The 13,285-nt window shown below is 39.2% G+C and overlaps 1 protein-coding gene and 1 pseudogene across 1 annotated transcript; one reads left to right on the plus strand and one right to left on the minus strand.

Annotated features, from left to right (window-relative positions):
* Window positions 1-283: 283 nt before the first annotated feature.
* LOC126410701 (uncharacterized) lies at window positions 284-1,303 on the plus strand. The gene is made up of 2 exons (XM_050081309.1): window positions 284-723; window positions 1,135-1,303. Exons 1-2 carry the CDS (start codon window positions 349-351, stop codon window positions 1,153-1,155), a joined length of 396 nt encoding a protein of 131 aa, XP_049937266.1. The 5' UTR covers window positions 284-348; the 3' UTR covers window positions 1,156-1,303.
* Window positions 1,304-4,240: 2,937 nt separating this feature from the next.
* On the minus strand, window positions 4,241-12,703 carry LOC116266692 (ras-related protein Rab11D-like; annotated as a pseudogene).
* Window positions 12,704-13,285: the final 582 nt, after the last annotated feature.

Consider the following 13,285-nt stretch of genomic DNA (forward strand, 5'->3'; position numbering starts at 1 on the left):
AAGGGAATGTTCTGTCGTAATACTTTTATGTAATAGACTCAGGAGTGAGGACAAAGCTATTTGGTTTGCCTTTGACAAGGATCGGCCACTTTCCTTTTTAATGATTCCTGAGCTTACCATGTCTCATTGTCTGTCTCTGACATAAACATTATTGAATCATGTTTTATGATTGTACCCAGCTTCAAGCATTTCTTAATTTGTATTCTTATGGTAGCTTTACTTGGAAATGTCAAAACATCAATTAATTTATGAATGCTGATACTAACAATGCAGGTGTGGGATAAGGGTTGCTGGCTGACTTCTTACGAAGAAGTTCCTTCTAACAGAAAGGCAGTGATAGTGCCCAGCATGTTCCCTTCAGGTCAAGCTGGGGAGCCAAGGGAAGCATCTGCTTTTGGTGAAGAAGAGATATCAGTCAATGTGAATGAGCTACAAACTGATACCTCTTTGCAGAAGCAATGTCAAATTGATGAAAATTTCGATGAAAACTTCCCTCTTGAAAGAGGTAACTGTGATGTGGGTGACGGCATTGCTTCGAGTAAGACTTGTGAGGAAAATGAGACAGAAAAGTTTTGCTCTCAATCCATAACTCCAAGAAATCCAAAACCTAAAGCAAAAGAAGTTTCGAACTTTCCTTTGGAACGATGTATGAGGATTTTGCCACATGACCAAAATGGAGGAGCCTTTTCAATTGCTGTCCTCCAAAAATTTCTCATTCAAGAGGTATCCTAGACTGTTTAATTGCTTGCTGTATTTCCTTTTTTTACTGAAGTTTTTCCTTTTTCTTCTTCCTCTTGTTATGTCGAGTTAGCTTAAGTTGTAGACCATGGATGAATAGGACCCAACAAAAGACTACATCATATGTTAGAAATAGAATTATCCTGCTTCATGAGATCCTTTCTTGTTTGACATCAGCATTTATCTTTGTTCATTTCTTTTTTAACATACTGTTCTGACTTTAGCATTTTCCTGTTGGATTTTCTGTACTGTATGTCATTATCAACATTAAATTACCAAGTAATACACCTTAGTTTTTTATCAACTTCATTAGAAGTAAATGCTTCACTAAGTGCTTACTTGCTACTAATTGAAGATATAATCTAAATGCCTGTTTATCTTTAATTTCTGCTACAGACAGGCCAAGTAAGCAAGTAGGTTATACGGATGAAAGTGGCAAGACTGGAGGGCCAGCAAAGGAGGTCAATGAGGCATCATGCACGGGTAATACAAGCATAATTGTTAATGCACCAAGTGATGATAATGGTGATTTAGCTGAGGGAAGTGTGGCCTCAGATTCTTTGGATGAACAGGGAATTTGGTTCAGAAGCAGACCACTTTAGAATTTGGTTCAGAAGCAGACCACTCTGAGCTCTGTCCAGAAGGCAATGAGATGGAGAAGGCTGAAGAATGTGAGGATGGCATGACTGACTTGAACAGGGAGGGAGTTGGGAGAGGAAAGTTGCAGATCCAGGGAAAATGGAGAGGAGTCGATCCTGTTGTATTCTTCATGGATGATAACATAATTAATAATTTAAGAAACTTTTATGGCATTGATGAATCATTGCCCCTTCATGGACATCTTGTAACTCGAAATGATGATGTCCACCATGTGAAAAGGATATACTATATATCAAAGTCCGTTCATGACGTCATCAGGTTGAATTTTTGTGTTGGTCAGCAGCTAAAGATAAGATCTCTTGGATTGAAAACTTTTGTAAGTTCCTCCCTTTTCATCATTTTTTTTTTCGTTTTTGCCTGTATAGAAGTAACTGTTGTTTGTCCTAGTCATTTCTCCAAGTGACCTTGTAGAGGAACTTTAGGATTGAAATCAATTTATTCCTTTCTTTAGTTTGTATCTGAACTTGCTAAAATTACAGGTGGTTGCAAAAACTGGTTTCCTGTTCTCATGAAATAGATGCAGTTCTTACTCGACTTGATTTTATTGCCTCCAGATGTCACCATATTGAAGAACAATATTTTCACATTGACTGTATATGGCATTTCTTGTGTTCAATACATTGGACGATCATGTAGTTATTTGCTATTCATGTTAATGATAGTGCATGTTTGTTTGGTAGTTCCTTCTCAAATATTATTGTAAGTACTTCATGGTTTAGCTTGGTCATAAGAAATGAAATGTTATTATGTACACTGTAGTAATATATGTTTGCAATATGCTGGGAGCTTGATTGATGGGTTTTAGGTCATCAATTTGATATTCTGATGAGAAAAATCCTAAAAAGAGGAGTGCCTTCTAAATTTTTGTGCTCCTGCTCTGCTAAATTATAGCTTTCCCAGTAGCTCTCTCTCTCTCACTCGTCTGCAAGTCATCTATTTGCTGAAGTATGGTTAGACAGAGTGACATTTTGAGGAATAAATTGCCTGTAGTTTGGAACTTTAGGTATATTCCTTTCTTGCCTGTTAGACTGGGTGCCTTCTTTTGTCAGGAAAAGGCAGACATCAAAGGATTCGTCTACTTCATGTGCCTTTAGGATATCTTCTGAAGGTTTACCCCTCTTGCTGCCATATATGACCAAACAGCAGATCCACGCATCACTAAAAGACTTTGTGCATCTCTTAAAATATCGTACAGTTAAGTTTGCAGACTTTTGTGATGCTGAGTTTGGTGAAAAGGCTTCAGAGTTGTCTGCAGGTTGTTGTGTTGCATAAAGGTAAATTACGTGTCTTTTATCCAATTATCTTTTTCTTCTAATTAACAGTTGGAGTTATCGAAAGCCTTAAGTCTCGGTTTGACGAGGGACTTTCTTGATGCTATGTCACATTTCTTCATGTACTTCCACTTTTTTTTGTTCTAGGGGAGGGTCCTGTTCCTGATACGATTGATGTTGATGGGTCAACAATTGCTATCGGATGTTGGAAAGGAAGAACAAATCTGAGTATCATGGTATCACAAGTAGAATATCAGGAATTGCTTGATAGGCTTAGTGGGCAGTCTTCGTCATTGCAAAAGACCGAGGATGAGAACCACAAGGGCTGTGTCAGCTAACCTTTTTCATGATGAAGCCCCTTGTGTACGCTCTCTCATGTTTCAACTGTTTTTCAGTGGCAAGTTCATGCTTTGCATATCCCCCATTTATGGCCAGCTTGTTCAATGTAACCTTGAAAAATCAATTAGTTTATAGCAATCTGTTTGTGTGTTGATTACCTTATTGCCTTTGTGATTTACTGTGGAGCCTAGGCATGGTTTACTAGGTTTGATGTGGATTCATTTGCGGTTTGATAAAACCCTGCGTTGATTTCTTAAGGTTGCAGCTCACGTTTTCTTATTGTCAATTAACCATGTTATAGTAAACCATCACGTGAGTTTGAGAAAGCCCTTGCTTTAATTTCTTAAGATCTCACCTCACGTTTTATCACTGAAAATTAACCATGTTATGGTAAACCAGCACGTGAATTTGAAAATTTATGATCAATTACAGATGTTTTTCCTGTGAGTTTGCACCCTGTTTTGTTGACTTGCTCCTCCAAAGAAGTCTCAAAGTTGTAGAGACATTATGGAAAGCGCACAAGGATCTTCCGACGTCAGTTACACAACTCTTAAAACACTTCTAGCAAGTTGGAATGGCTTTGTGAGCTGGTAGGGTTCTGCATGTTAAAGTTTGAGTAATGGGTGTTTCTTCCCCAAAATGGTGAATTTACAATTTAAGACAAATTTGTAAATTTCTTTCATATAGAATGAGTTCTGTGAAAGAGCTTTTACTCGCCATTTGCACCCGTCATGCTCCATTTTTGTTAGGCAAATACTCTCACCAAGATTTTAGCAATAATTGAGTTGACAGATCGAATATGTGCTGATAAGTTGCCGCCTCTGTCGTTTCATTCACCGTACGATGCACGTTTCACCACCTATTTGGTCCTTCTTTCTTTCCGTTCCACAGTTCGAAATGAGGCCATTTTGAACTGCAGTAGTTCTTTCACTTTCGTCGAGGGAAAACTTTAACTCATCACTGCGAAATTGAGATGGCAAACAGATAACCACGCAGACGATTTGCAGAACAAACCAATTAACCATGAAATCTTTTCACATGGCTTCCTAGTCAGGCAGCGAGTTCTTCAACCAACAAATTCTCCTCCAGGTTCAGAAAAAATGCCTCAACGGACCATAAAAGTAAAACAAATAGAGATTTACAATAGACGCAAGGATCACTGGAATCCTCTAATAATCCTTACCACAAAACTGAAGCGAAACCACACCGCCTAAAAGGAAAATAGAGACGAATTATGAACTACAGCACATCTTGCCCTTGGCAGGGATTTCTTGTGCTGGCCAAGGGATAACGATCTTCTTCCTTGCAAGGGGTGAAGGATGACCATTTGCTTGATTTTCTCCTGCAACCAAGTTTTTCTTGTTGACAATATTGAAAATCTCAGTTAGTACAGTTAAGAAGGCAGATTCCACATTTGTTGCATTGAGTGCAGAGGTTTCCAAAAAGAACAGGCCTTCCCTCTGTGCAAATTCTTGTGCATCTTCTGCAGGCACAACTATTTGATCTTCCAGATCACATTTATTTCCTGCCATATGATGACGATGTTCTTGTCAGCGTGGCTTCGCAGCTCTTCTAGTTGTTGGGTCGGGTCCAGCCTCAAGACCCGACCCGGCCCGTCACTTAAGTGACGGGCGGGTGAAAGGGAGGGCACCCAATGGTGCCGTCTCTCTTACGGCTTTACGCCTCTTTCTTTTGTGGCTTTTTTCCCGAAAAAAGAGAAGGGACCTCTTGTGGCTGCATACGGGAGGAGAAGGAGAAGAAGAAGAGGAAGGCAAGAAAGAGAAGAGGAGAAGCAAGGCGCGTGGGTCGATTGGCATGCCAAGAAGAAAGAGGAAAGACAAAGAAGGAAAAATGAAGGGAGTTTTCATTGGGTGATTTCTTTCTTGAATCTTTGAGGCTCTTTCTTTCATTCGCATAAGAGAGTGTTATTGTTCTCTTGAGTTCACTGTTTTTCTTAAAACAGTAGGGATATTGTTGCTCGTGTATTTGGCTCCCTTTCTTGATATATAGAAAGTCTCTCTTGCCGTGGTTTTTTACTCCATTATTGGGGGTTTTTCCACGTAAATTGGTCTCCCATTTTTCTGCATTATTTAGCATATATTTTGACGTATATTGCTGCAATAGTGGTGTTGAAAACTCATTCTTTTGCTCGCTGCCCTATGATTCCGTTTTTAGCAGTTTTGTGGTGGATTGCCCTCTTTTATTGTTGTTGAGCATTCTTTTGGGGGACACGACTATAACAAGTGGTATCAGAGACAGGTTAGCACCAAGTTAGCGCCAGGTTAGCGTTAGGGTGGTTGTGTGCATTTTATTAAAGGATGGAGTCGACCCCTACTAAAATGGTCTCTTTAAATGGGAACAATTGGACTATATGGAAAGCAAAAATGGAAGATTTGCTGTATTGTAAAGACTTATATGCACCCATTGAGAACCAGAAGCCACGAATATGACAGATGAAAAATGGAAGTTATTGGATAGGAAAACCATTGGCACCATCAGACAATGGTTAGATGACTGTGTTTTTCTTTGGTATCCGTAGAGACGAGCGCGAAGTCGTTATGGCAGAAGTTGCATGATCTTTACGAGAGGAAAACAGCTGGGAACAAGGCTTTCTTGATTAGGCAATTGGAAATCTGAAACTTAGAGAGGGAAAACTAGTGTCAGAGCATTTGAATGAAGTGCAGAGCATAATCAATCAGTTGTCAGCCATGAAAATGATATTAGATGATGAGTTACAGGCACTCTTGTTGCTTAGTTCTCTTCCCGACAGTTGGGAACTTTAGTTGTTTCTTTGAGCAACTCCGCTCCAGATGGTGTGCTTATGATGAAGCATGTAACCAGCACATTCTAAATGAAGAAACAAGGAGAAAGTCTCTTGGTACTGGTAGCTCGCAAGTGCTAGTGATGGGAGACAGGGGCAGACAGAAGAACCGTAACAAATGGCATGATAGGTCAAACTCTAGTCCAAATCAAGACCCAAGATAACAGTAAATGTTTTCACTTGGTATTCCAGGGCACAAGAAGATTGATTGCAGGAAATTGAAAGAAGAAAAAGAGCAGAAAAAGAAGACTCAAGAGAATGTGAAGCCAAAAGAGTACACTGCAGTTGCTTCAGATGATGAGGTAGTGTTATTTTTATCTGAAGAAAATGATTGTCTTACAGTTCAAAATGGTGATTCTACATGGATTTTAGATACAAAGGCATCATATCATGCCACACCATGTAGAGAGTTATTCTTATCCTACAGAGCAGGTGATTTTGGAGTAGTTCACATGGGCAACAGTGACACTTCGAAGATTGTTGGGATAGGAGATGTTTGCATTCAGACGAGCACATGATGCAAGTTGACTTTGAGAGATGTGAGACATGTTCCAGACTTGAGAATGAATTTGATTTCTGCAGGAAGACTAAGTGAAGATGGATATTGTACTTCGTTTAGTCAGACAGGTTGGAAACTTACCAAGGGGGCACTAGTGTTGGCTAGAGGTGACAGATTTGGCTTTTGTATGGGATGAAGTCTCGAATCAGTAGTGTGGATGTCAATGCAGTTACTGGTGGTACTTCGTCAGATTTGTGGCATAAGAGGTTAGGTCACATGAGTCAAAGAGGAATCGACTTGCTCACCAATAAGAATTTGTTACCAAAGGCAGATGGTGCACAGATATCTCCATGTGATCATTGTTTGGTTGGTAAGTTGCATCGAGTTTCCTTTCAGAAAAAGCGCTCTTAAAAACTAAACATGTTTTAGATTTAGTTTATTCAGATGTTTGTGGACCTATAAATGTGACATCTAAAGGTGGAGCATCATATTTTGTTACATTTATTGATGATGCATCTAGGAAGGTGTGGGCCTTTACAATGAAAAGCAAAAGTGAAGTAAGTAGTATCTTCATGACTTTTCATGCAGCGGTTGAGCGCGAGACTGGTAAGAAGATGAAGAGACTGCGTACAGATAATGGTGGTGAGTACATAGCATCTTCTTACGAGATTATTGTCTAAAGCATGGTATTAGACATGAAAAGACAGTTCCTTATACTCCACAGCATAATGGAGTTGCAGAAAGATGAATAGAACAATAATCGAGAGAGTTAGAAGTTTGTTATCTAGCTCTAAGTTGCCTAAGTATTTTTGGGCAGAGGCAATACGTACTGCAGTTTATTTAATAAACAGGTCTCCTTCAGTGCCTCTAGATGGAGACATTCCACAGAGAGTTTGGTCAGATGAAGAGGTTAAGTATGATCACCTTAGAGTTTTTGGTTGCAAAGCATTTATGCATGTACCTAAAGAACATAGGACCAAATTAGATGATAAAGCTATTCCTCTAATATTTCTTGGTTATGCAGATAATGAATTTGGTTACAGGTTATGAGATCCAAAGAATGACAACATCTATAGGAGTCGTGATGTTGTCTTCAAAGAGGAACAGACTATTGAAGATGTCATGGGAGACACGAAGTCAGGTGTGAATGCTAGTGGTGTTCATGAGCCAACCTATGCAGAACTTGAAGAACTTTCATCTGAGCATGGTGAGACTGATGAAGATGTAGAGGAAGAGGAAAGAGAGACAGATGAGCAGTATATAGATGGCAGCCTATGGAGACTCAAACTGATTATGAGCATGAGTTGGAGGGGGAGCTTCCTTCGCATTCAGAGCCAATTGAGGAGCAATTGGGTAGAGGTAAAAGAACACGTATACCATCTACTAGATATTCTACTGATGAATATATTATGTTTACAGATAGTGGAGAGCCAGAATGCTATGCAGAGGTGCTAGATGATGTGCATAAAGATGAATGGATTAAAGCTATGAAGGATGAGATGAATTCTTTATACAAGAATCACACTTTTGATTTGGTAGAGCTACCAAAAGGTAAGAAAGTGTTGCAGAACAAGTGGGTCTACAAGCTTAAAAATGAAGGTCAAGGCAAGTTGAGATACAAAGCTCGGTTAGTGGTAAAGGTTTCAAGCAGGAAAGAGGTATTGATTTTGATGAAATTTTTTCTCCTGTTGTTAAAATGTCATCTATCAGGGTAATACTTGGTTTGGTGGCTTGTCTAGACTTGGAGTTGGAGCAGTTAGATGTAAAAACTACTTTTCTTCATGGAGATCTAGAAGAAGAAATCTACATGACACAACCAGAAGGTTTTTTGGTTGCCAGGAAGAAACACATGGTTTGTAAGTTGAAGAAGAGCTTGTATGGACTTAAACAAACACCTAGACAGTGGTACAAGAAATTTGATGCATTTATGATAAATCAAAAGTATCGCAGGTCAGCCGTAGATCATTGTGTCTACATCAGAGAGTTCTCATCAGGTAGCTTCATTATCTTGTTGTTATATGTAGATGACATGCTTATTATTGGACAGGATTGTCAATTGATTAGCCAATTGAAGATCGATATGGGCAAGTTCTTTGATATGAAAGACTTGAAGCCAGCACAACAATTGTTAGGCATGAGGATTGTTCGTGATAGGAAACAAAGAAGTTGTGGTTATCACAAGATAAATACATTGAGAAGGTACTTAGCAAGTTCAACATGAAAGATGCCAAAACTGTAAGTACACCTTTAGCAACACATTTTAAATTGGGAAATGAGCAATGTCCTTCTTCAGCAGATAAGAAAGAAAGAATGGAGAATGTTCCATATGACTCCCAGTAGGGAGTCTCATGTATGCTATGGTTTGCACATGCCCAGACTTGGCTTATGCAGTTGGTGTAGTTAGCAGGTTCTTGTCAAATCCAGGCAATGAGCATTGGGCAGTAGTGAAGTGGATCCTAAGGTATCTGAAAAGTACTTCCACTTACTGTTTATGTTTTGGTGAATCTAATCCAAGATACAAGATTTGTTGATGCAGACATGACAGGTGATTTGAACTCTAGGAAGTCTCTTTCTGGTTATGTTTTTACTTTTGCAGGGGGAGCTGTATCATGGCAGTCCAGGTTGCAGAAGTGTGTTGCTCTTTCCACTACAGAGGCAAAATATATTGCAGCAACTGAAGCTTGTAAAGAGTTGTTGTGGATGAAGAGTTTTCTTCATGATATAAGCCTTAGTCAGAAGACCTATATGTTGCATTGTGATAGCCAAAGCGCTATACACTTGGCGAAGAATTCAGCGTTCCACTCAAGGACTAAGCACATTGATATCATATATCATTGGATTTGTGATGTGCTTGAGCAGAAATTGATTCAGTTAGAGAAGATACAGACAGAGAAGAATCCTGCAGATATAATGACGAAGTCTCTACCTAAGGAGAAACATGACATGTGTAGAGACCTAGTTGGGATGACTGCCTTTAAGGCAGTGTATTAATTTTGTTCTTTTTGTAGGTATGTTCCCTCTCTTGAGGCTGGAGGGGAGTTTGTTGGGTCGGGTCCAGCCTCAAGACCCGACCCGGCCCGTCACTTAAGTGATGGGCTGGTGAAAGGGAGGGCACCCGATGGTGCCCTTCTCTCTTACGGCTTTACGCCTATATCTTTTGTGGCTTCTCTTTTGGGGAAAAAGAGAAGGGACCTCTTGTGGCTGCATACGGGAGGAGAAGGAGAAGGAGAAGGAGAAGAAGAAGAGGAAGGCAAGGAAGAGAAGAGGAGAAGCAAGGCGTGTGGGTCGATTGGCACGCCAAGAAGAAAGAGGAAAGACAAAGAAGGAAAAATGAAGGGAGTCTTCATTGGGTGATTTCTTTCTTGAATCTTTGGGGCTCTTTCTTTCATTCGCATAAGAGAGTGTTATTGTTCTCTTGAGTTCACTGTTTTTCTTAAAACAGTAGGGATATTGTTGCTCGTGTATTTGGCTCCCTTTCTTGATATATAGAAAGTCTCTCTTGCCCATGGTTTTTTACTCCATTATTGGGGGTTTTTCCACGTAAATTGGTCTCCTATTTTTCTGCATTATTTAGCATATATTTTGACGTATATTGCTGCAATAGTGGTGTTGGAAACTCGTTCTTTTGCTTGCTGTCCTGTGATTCCGTTTTTAGCAGTTTTGTGGTGGATTGCCCTCTTTTATTGTTGTTGAGCATTCTTTTGGGGGACACGACTATAACACTAGCCACCTTGGTATGTGATCGAAAGTTTGGCGCTTGGTCATGTAGTAAACTAGCACCCGACAGCACCTCTGTAATAGGCACTTGTGACGGCACGGTATCTAAAAGACAGAAAGAGACTCAATTCTTAGAGATGACGAACATACTTCACCACGACCTATCTAATGTAAGAATATTACGATTGCGTGGCCACTGCACGTCAAAATAAAAAAAGTGACTTATATTTGAATATAACAAGTTTTAGCTACCAAGCTGCTGTAACTTGTAGTCAAACAGAAGTATGTGCTCCCTCATGGAAAAGAATCACGGTGTTGCTGAGCATATGATAAAGAGAGCATATCCCTGTTTTTAGCCTGAAGGTAGGAAGGCAATTCTTGCATGCACAGCCGAGTATGGAAAGTATATTGGTTTTTCTTATAATATGCATTTCACATTAGAAACACGAGGTTATTATGTTAAAAATTAAAGTACTAGATAAATTCTTAAATATTCTATAATCATTAATTTTTTAGAAGATATTAAATCTATAATTCAGCTTTCAATGGATCCAACTTCCAACCTAGCATGGAGCTGGATGATGTGGCATGGCCCCCCTGTAACAGGCCCAAACAAGGATCTAAAATCCTTGAAACAAAAGCAATGAATAGATCTCTGCATCTAATAGCTTATTTTGTTGAGGTGTGTGTGTTTATGTGTCCAGACACTTCCAGACATGTTTCTGTGAAGGGGATAAGAGTCGAAAGAGAAATCTAAGGATCCAACTGCCCCCTAGAATATGCAATCCAGATACTCCGCGTGGGCGCCCATGCGGAGTATATGGTAAGGAGGTCCATCGGCGAGGGTTTGTTGGCACTGCCCCCTTCATCTCTCTCCTTCCTCTACCGATCAGACCACTCTATCCTTCTCTCTCTCTTCCCTCTAATGCATTGGCTGCTTCCCAACCCTAACCCTAGCCCCTACCTGAACTCGAATTCCACTGCGCAACAACCCTCCTGTTTATGTTACATAGTGCATAGTGTGAATCCACATACACTCATATTTTCGACCCTAACTGCAGTGTGAATCCACATATGTGAAGGCAGCAAAAGTTCTCTTCTCTCCATATAGGCACCAACATGAGTCACAATACTTTCCAGATCATCACCTCACATTAACACCAAGACAAATCAAGAGGCAGTATTTTGCAGATCATCACATTAGCATGAAAAGAGATCCTAGAGTTTAATAATAGAGTGGAGAGTTTTTTGCCCAAAAGGCAAGAAAGCAAGGTGCCGACCTTATTAAAGCAACAAGATACCTCCTAAAAGCTTCGACCAATATATACACACACACACAATTCTAATTTGAGCCGCCTCTAAATGGTATGGGGAACCCTCAACTCAAATTTGATCATTAATGCCTTGTAGGGAAGACGTTGGCCGGCCTTTTGCTTACAATTTGAGCATTAATGCCTTGTAGGTTCACATGAATATCTTTCCATTTTTTAAAGTTTTGATAATAAATAAATATTAACTTTTTTTAAAGTTGGACCTGAATATTGGATCATATGGGCCACCATGTCATGCTGGAAACTAGGTGATACTGTGGTAAATATACAAAGTAAGAACTATTTTGCAATATGGTCAACAAAGACAAAATAATTTTGACAAAAGAAAAAGAAAAAAATGATTCTAAAAAAATATATGGATATATGTTAATGTCTCTAATTATTTACAATCTCATGTGCGTGGTGTTGTCTTAAAAGTATCCTCTCATGTTGTATCCCGTTGTAGATTGGTATTCAAATTGAATTGTCACATCTATTACGTCCTTAAGTATCAACATTTGGCAACTTTTATAGATAGAATAATCTTCTAAAATCTCACATTCTCCTAGAAATAATCATATTATAGAAGCAATATTTTCTCTTTGCCATTATATAATTTTATTGAAAAATATGTCCAAAAAAGAAGGATATCTTCACCCCAAAGCTGTTTGATCAACAAGCGGCCCCCTCGTTCCCTTTTTTCTTTTCTTTTAATTTTTCCTCTTTTTGCCTGAGAAGAGAAGGCTCAGCTAACCTCTCCCACATGGAGCAGAGGCAGCCGATTCTACAACTGTTATTTGATTTTCCACAGTGACAAAAAAAAAATATATATTCATATAATTGCTAGCATTTTTAACAAAAAGAATTCCTAATGATTTATTAGCCAAACATGTAGCCCGTATGAGGCTAAGAACACACTGGTTAGCCTCTTTGTAAGGTGGTTGAAAAATATCTAAGCTCACTTCGTCATTGAATAAGAAGAGAATATACATGTACGTTTCAAATGCTTATATGATAGCAAGTATTATTATCAAGAGAATTCTTGTTGATTTTTATGTAAAGCTTGTGGTTCACATAAGACTAAGTTTTAACATGTTACGATGGAAATACTTGTGCATGAAGAAAACCTCATAACTAATGTGAAATATATCGAATATTTGAAAAGTTGTAATGAAAAACAATTGACAGGAAAACCTCACTACAAACTTTGAACAAAATTCAAGTTACGATGGACAAACTAATATGAAAAACTACGTAACTAAAGATCAAGGAAACCCACAAACAGTGGAAACAATCTCACAGTTTCATGACCACGTGGGAGATGTTGAATAGTGGCCTTGAGCCCCATATTTACATTTAATAACTGCAAGAGGGCCCAATTGCAGTTATGAGATTAAATATGTAAACTAACCAAATCTCTCCAATCTAACTGTTGGTAGGCGAAAAACCCTAGGAGGCGGTCTCACTGTTTCTTTGGGAACATTCTAATCTATTGTCCAATTGGACGCAATGGAAGGAGCTACCAAGGAGATGGGCGTCTGCTCTCATAGTTGTGGTGTCACGGAACTGAGGCATCCTCGCAAACTTCCCAAGGAGACGATGTGCAGAAATATGATGTTTTCTTAAGTTTTAAGAGCACCGACACCCGCAAGGGATTCGTTGCCCATCTTTATGACGCCTTCGTAATGAAGGGCACCTCTACTTTCACAGATAATGTGAATTTGGAGAAGGGTGAGAGGGTGAATAACTTGTCTGGGTACATAGAAAGCTTGTATATTTGAAACATGTTGACCTCCTTGATTCTCATGTTACAATCTTCTTCCCACAAAACCCCCCTTTCCATGCCTTATCCATACTTGTGTTTGAGGGTCGAGAGGCCAGGTAGCTTTTCAAGATGAGAGCCATCAAAATCATTTGGAATAGGAAATTC

This window comes from Nymphaea colorata, chromosome 13, assembly GCF_008831285.2.
Source record: "Nymphaea colorata isolate Beijing-Zhang1983 chromosome 13, ASM883128v2, whole genome shotgun sequence".
In the NCBI taxonomy this organism is placed as follows: domain Eukaryota; kingdom Viridiplantae; phylum Streptophyta; class Magnoliopsida; order Nymphaeales; family Nymphaeaceae; genus Nymphaea; species Nymphaea colorata.